General features: G+C 54.4%; 1 protein-coding gene across 1 annotated transcript; it reads left to right on the top strand.

The window, feature by feature from the left end:
• Positions 1 to 510: 510 nt before the first annotated feature.
• On the top strand, positions 511 to 2,674 carry LOC123401361 (polyubiquitin 11). The gene is made up of 2 exons (XM_045095149.1): positions 511 to 635; positions 1,793 to 2,674. Exon 2 carries the CDS (start codon positions 1,793 to 1,795, stop codon positions 2,480 to 2,482), a length of 690 nt encoding a protein of 229 aa, XP_044951084.1. The 5' UTR covers positions 511 to 635; the 3' UTR covers positions 2,483 to 2,674.
• The last annotated feature ends 4,009 nt before the right edge of the window (positions 2,675 to 6,683 follow it).

Raw genomic sequence — 6,683 nt, 5'->3', positions numbered from 1 at the left:
TAAAGTAGGAAAACAAAATGGAACTGAAAAGAAAAATAAAAAAACTAAACTAAAAAAACAGACGTCCACGCATGGACCGGCCGAAACAGGTGTGCTGCATCTTTTTCCAACGCCCAGAACGTAATATAGGAGGTGCCTACATGGGCCGGTCCAATCCGGAGATTTTCCTGTTTAAAGCGTTTTTTATGATTTATAACTGGCATTTGTGTGTAATTTTAGTCAACTTTAAAGGTAATTTGGATGAGGTACGGAAGAAGCACTATTTGCTTTAGTAGTACGTAAAGAGGTAAAGATAAGAATTAGTAGGTAAAGATAAAGATATATACAGGTAAAGAAAGATTCGCTGGATTCTCCTTTGTATTTTCTGAGGTACACAGCCGTCCTCTCTCGAACACTCCGCGCCCGTCGTCGGATCCTTCGCGGAGACGTACCCATCAAACAGACGGAGCCGTCACGGCAAGGGATTCCTTCTCCACCCGGTCCCGTGCCCAATCGTTCAGTCGTCATAAATACCGACCCCCTCCCAGCTTCCAATCCTCACCACCGCTCCCCGCAACGGAACCAACAAATCCCCAACCAATCTCGTCTCCAATCGACCCGAGGCTCGTCGAATCCTCCTCCCCCGCCGCTTCAAGGTACGGCGATCCCTTCCCCTCTCCCCATATCGTCTGGATCTGCGTTTCTGTGCTACTCCGTGGTAGTTGGGCGTGTAGTGCCGTGGAATTTGGCTCCGATCTGTGGTTAGATCGGTGAAGATTGAGCGAATTCGTAGGGATTTCGCGTGTGCTAATCTGTATTGAATGATCAGGATGAATTCCTTGATAACGTGTGGTCTCTTATGTTAATCTATGCATGTTTTATATTCCATATAAATTTTCTCTAGACGCTTGTACTGCCATTGATTTTGACCCGAAGATAGGTTTCGTCCTGATAAGCATGCCCAACAGCTATATGGAAATCCGTGAGAAATTTAGATGTGCATGAACCTATTTGCTCGCTGGTATCTCTTTGATGAAGAAAATATCTCTGTTGAGTCCCTGGCTTGATGTATAAGCTTTTCTATTTGCGTTGGTAGTTTTGTTAAGCTTTAGCGAATTCGTAGGGATTTTGTGTTTATTTTCTATTTTTTATTAAAGGGTTAGTATATCCGTCTTCCAAGCGAATTCATGATGCCATATGGTCTCATATGTCAATCTATGTATGTTTTATCTATTATTACAGTTCTGTTCCAGCTTGGTAAATCTTTATGAACCATAATAGTAGATGTGTGATAAAAATTTCTCCACACACATATACTGCCTGATCTGTCACTTTTATCAGATTGCTGTTGTACCAAGATCGTCCGGCCTAGGATTGTAGATTTCTTTTCTCCTGAAGCTTGTGGAATCATTGAGATAGCAAATACATGTAGTGTCCGATGTGCTTGATTTATTACCCTGAAGCTAGGTTTCTCTCTTACTCCCTCCGTTCCTAAATATAAGTAGTTTTAGAGATTTCATTAGAGGACTACATACGGATGTACATAGACATATTTTAGAACGTAGATTCACTCATTTTGCTTCGTATGTAGTCCACTAGTACAATCTCTAAAAATACCTATATTTAGGAACGGAGAGAGTACATAAAATGCATGTCTGGCAGCTATGTGTAATCATTATATCAATGAAATCTGTAGATTTCTGTGTTGCCATAGAAGCTTGTCAATGCATTAATATTTGCTGCTCTATCATTGTGAGTTTGCCTTGTCTACTTCTTTATGCTTACCAATCCTATCTGTGATTCTTCTTTGCAGATGCAGATCTTTGTGAAGACATTGACGGGCAAGACCATCACCCTTGAGGTGGAATCCTCTGACACAATCGACAACGTCAAGGCCAAGATCCAGGACAAGGAGGGCATTCCTCCGGACCAGCAGCGTCTCATCTTCGCTGGCAAGCAGCTCGAGGATGGTCGTACCCTCGCTGACTACAACATCCAGAAGGAGTCCACCCTTCACCTTGTCCTCCGTCTTAGGGGTGGCATGCAGATCTTCGTGAAGACCCTCACCGGCAAGACCATCACCCTTGAGGTTGAGAGCTCTGACACTATCGACAACGTCAAGGCCAAGATCCAGGATAAGGAGGGCATTCCCCCGGACCAGCAGCGCCTGATCTTCGCTGGCAAGCAGCTGGAGGATGGTCGCACCCTTGCTGACTACAATATCCAGAAGGAGTCCACCCTTCACCTTGTCCTCCGCCTTCGGGGAGGCATGCAGATCTTCGTGAAGACCCTGACTGGGAAGACCATCACTCTGGAGGTGGAGAGCTCAGACACCATCGACAATGTCAAGGCCAAGATCCAGGACAAGGAGGGCATCCCCCCGGACCAGCAGCGTCTGATCTTCGCCGGCAAGCAGCTGGAGGATGGTCGGACCCTTGCGGACTACAACATCCAGAAGGAGTCTACCCTTCACCTGGTGCTCCGCCTCCGTGGTGGTCAGTAATTGCCCTAGCGTTGGAAGTCCTGGGTCGTCCGGTGGGCGGTGCCCTGTCTGTTCAATTGAACTGTTTTCTCGTTTGCGTCTGTCCTACTGTGGTTGGTTTAATGAACTATAGAGTCACCGTGTTATGTGTGGTTTAAACTGTTGCTGGTACAGCAGTATCATCAACTAATGAATAAGTGAACTTCATATAAATCTGCTTGCGCTCATGTACTATTTAGTTTATATCTTGTGCTTGAATTGCTTGCTTGCAGTTTTGCAATGATCTTACTATTACTGCCTTCTCTGATTTCCTTTCTGGACTATGATCCTAATTCCCGGGTTCTGAATGTTCCAGTGAAATAGTTGCTGTAATGTTCAGATTTGGATGGTGCAATGTATTCTTTTGTCTTTTGTGGATCCTGTTGCTGATTGTTTTTGAAAATCCTTCTGGAGACGGATAAATGCGAGTTGCGTTAGGATGCGACCGGCTTGGGTTAAAATTCTTTCCCAGCTGCATGAGATGTACTCCCTTTGTCCGGTAATTCTGGTCGCAACTCGCAAGTGCAGTTTAATGCTAATTTTACAAAAAAGCCCTTGCAGTTTCAAAGCCGTTACAAACAAGTCCCTCCACTCTATCTTCCTCGGCCGTGCGTCGCAAGGGGCCAGCGCCGCCAAGCTGCGTTATTTGCCGCCATACAGGAAGTGCTCCGCCTTCGTCGCCACGTACCTACTCCGTCGCCAAGTACCTGCCCCGCCACCGTCGCTCAGATCTGTGACACCGCGATTCCCTCCCGCCGTGATTGCCTATGGGTGTCGTCGGAATTTTCCACCATGATCCAGTGGAGCATGAGCTCCCACTCATCCTCCTCGAGCTCCCACTAGCCCTCCTTGAGCTGCCTCGCGTGCGCCGTTGGACAAGGAGCTCGCGCTTGTGTCTTTGTGTGCCACTGTGGTGCTCCTTATCCTCTGCAGTTTTCTTCTTGATGGAAGTGTCAAATACTTAGTAGGAAGTCCCGGTGGGTAATCACCAAATGTTCTAGTACGAGTACATCCAGTTCCGGATGGTCATCTAGTATGGGACCTAAGAGAAGCCCTTTTTGAATCCTTTTATTAAGCCATTGCTAATTCCGTAAGGCAATCCTTCAACGTTGTAGAAAAGAGTTCAATACAAAAGCACACAAAGGCTTTGGACTATGAAAGGCTACCTTTATCATGCATGAATAAGGCCGGGAGATTATGTCCTCAAGCAAAGGCCAAGCCTGATCTCCCTTTCCCTTGATATGGTGGACTTCTAAAATAGGCTTTCTTTGTTCGTATGATTTTGCAGAATACTATAATAAGCCACTCCTGAAAATGGGCTGGCTACTCGAACCAAATATTGAACTTGCTCTTTAGCATAGGTAGACTTCACTACCTGGATAGGTCAGCCTCGTTCCCATTTCTCTGGTTCTATATGTTTTTTTTTGCAAGTACCATTCCTGCTATTCACATTGATTGAGTACTTTATATCTGTTGTTTCTCCTTTACTTCTCCCCTGCAGCAACATAACTGGAACGAGCATCATCGAAAGGGAAGCCTCCGCATGAGCTAGAGAGCCTCTCCTCCACCCCTTCTCGCCGCGGGCCACTCCGGCCGCGGCGGCCAACCACCAGCCTTCATGGCTCCAAGGACCTCGTCAAAATCCCCCGGTCGCTCGCCTGCCTGCGCGATCAGCTCGCGCGGGGCGGGATCCGCGGGTCGGGCCGCGTCTCCGGCTCCTCGGCCTCCGGCTTCTCGGTCTCTGCGAGATCCACCCCCCCCCCCCCCGCCGCGGATCCTGCTGAGGGGTGAATGCTCCTCGTCGGTGCAGAGGAGCTAACCCTCTTTCCACTCCGGTCCTAGCGCGGCCCCCTCGCCTGCGCACTCGCACCCGCCGGTCCGGCCGATGTCGCCCTCCTCAGGGCCCGCCGCTACCGAGCTGTGCTCGGACCCCGCGGTCGCTGCGACGCCTCAGCCGTCCCGTCGCATTAAGTCCATAGTCGTCGCCCCGCCACTTGCCATTTCGGGTACAGTTGGGCAGTGGACCGAGGTCGTTCACCGGAGGGGACGGGGCGCCTCATCAGACCCGATGGTCGCCGAGCAGCACCATGCGGGGAATAGGCCGAACCGCCCCTCGGGCTTAGCTGCAGACAGGCCGGCGCCATCCGCCTTCTTAAGCCAGTTCAGGGGGAGATGTTTTCGGTGCCTCAGTAGTAAACACCGCAGGGCAGAGTGCCGAGACCCGATCGACTGCGTTCTTTGCACAAGAGCCGACCACATAGCTAGGAGCTGCCCGCAGCGCCACCTCCTTCCGGGCGCGCCTGCCTCGGCTCGCAGCCGGCTCGGCCCGCCTGCTCCTGGCCAACCGCTGCACGCGCGCGTCCGTTTCCCACCACCTCCTGTTGTCTCACCCATGCCGCCACTAAAGCCTGCGATGTTGCACCACGTCGACGCAACGAGGCGGCCTAGGGAGAGCCGCTCGGTGGCCGTTCCCTCGCCGGCCGTAGACCAGGCCATATTCTTCCTTAGGAGCCACGCCGTCACCCTTGCTGCAGCCGACGGCGTCAACGCCTCGTCCCCCATGGCGGTGGGAAGGGCCCTGGAGGTGCAGCTCGCCGTGCCGGAGCACTCGCTGCGCGTCACGGCGCACCACCCGGAGCACTACCTGGTGATCTTCACCCAACCGACACACCAAGTCAACGGGTGCGTCGGGCCTCCATCCGGGTCGACGGAGCTGCTTTCAACGTCGCCTCCTGGCACGAGCACGACCATGCCTCCTTCGGCTCGCTGCTGCTCCATGTCCGGGTCGTCATCGAGGGCGTCCCGATGCATTTCTGGTCAGTTGAGGGGGCGGAGGAGATCCTCGGGAGGCGGGTCAGGGTCGATCGCCTCGACAGCAGGACGCTCGAGCGCGGCCACACCAAGACGTTCGCATGCTGGGTTTGGACCGACGATGTCGGAAACATACCCACCAGGCACTCCCCCGGGGTCCTGCCGAGGGGAGCAGGCCGCGTCGAGGAGATGGTGGGGTTCTCCCCACCAGACAGAAGAGTTGCTCCGCCTCCTGCCACGGCCGAGTACTCCATGATCATCCACGTCGATCGGGTAGAAGACTGGACTCCGTCGTCCCCCCGTTCTTCCCACTCCGGGCGGAGTGGAATCCCATCCTCTGACTCGGACAGTGAGGACGCTCCCTTCCCGGCGGTCGCGCCCGCGTCTTGGATGATGGGGACTGAGGACAGCCAGCGCGGGGGAACAAAGAAGGCCCAGGCTCGCGCGCCGGTGGCCAATGTGGGCTGCCGGGGCATGGCTCGCGGCGGTCGGGAGCAGGACGGTGACGGGGACGGTGACCCGAGGGGGGAGAGCAGCACTCCTGGAAGGACGTCCTTCTCTGTCGCAGCCGTGCTTCGGTGGTCCCTCCACAACCACCGGCTCCACGCCAGCGCAGCCGCTCTCCCGCGGCAAGGCGTCGGTCACGGGATTCCTCTGGTCGACGCCGCGGCGAGAGGAGGGCTTCGGTGGGGAGGCGGCACCTTGCGCAGCGGGGCAGGTCAAGGCCTCCACAACCACCCACTGCCAGGCCAGCGCAGGCTTGGGAGGTTGACGACGAGACCAGGGGCAAGGACCCGGTGGACGAGTTCTTCAAGACGGCGAAGAAGCCGTCGATGACCTCCCCCGTCGTCGACGACATGGCAGTCGATGTGCAGGCGACCGCTGACGCAGTGCTGGCCGAGCCGCTGCAGTTCGATGAGGGAGCCCTCCTCGAGGCCGCAGGGGAGGCGCTGCAACTAGATGCTTTCAGCCCCACGCTGTCGGACTACGGGCACTTCAACAGGGCAACTCCCTCCTTCGCGCGCACGATGGAGGTCCAGCTGGGAGCGGTCACCAGCCGCGTCAGCCAGCTCGAGCTCGTGGAGGCGAGCGGCAGCAAGGAGCCTCGCCTCTTCCGCGAATGCAGGCCTACACTGCTGGCCGCGCCCCCCACCAGGCGCTCCGTGCCTCCGGCGAAGAGCAGGGCACAGGCTACTCCGACCAGGCACAGCGCGAGGCAGGCAGCGAACACGTCCACCGTCCCGGTCGCGCAGCGTGCCTCCCTTCGCCTTGTAAAGGAGCTAGGTCTGCTAGGACCAAGGGAGAAGATGACGGAAGACGTAGCAAAGGCCCTTATTCGGCGCTTCGACGAGCCTCTCTCAAACAGTGACAT

The sequence above is a fragment of the Hordeum vulgare genome, chromosome 6H (assembly GCF_904849725.1).
Source record: "Hordeum vulgare subsp. vulgare chromosome 6H, MorexV3_pseudomolecules_assembly, whole genome shotgun sequence".
NCBI lineage: Eukaryota > Viridiplantae > Streptophyta > Magnoliopsida > Poales > Poaceae > Hordeum > Hordeum vulgare.
This window is presented reverse-complemented; position numbering and strand designations above follow the sequence as displayed.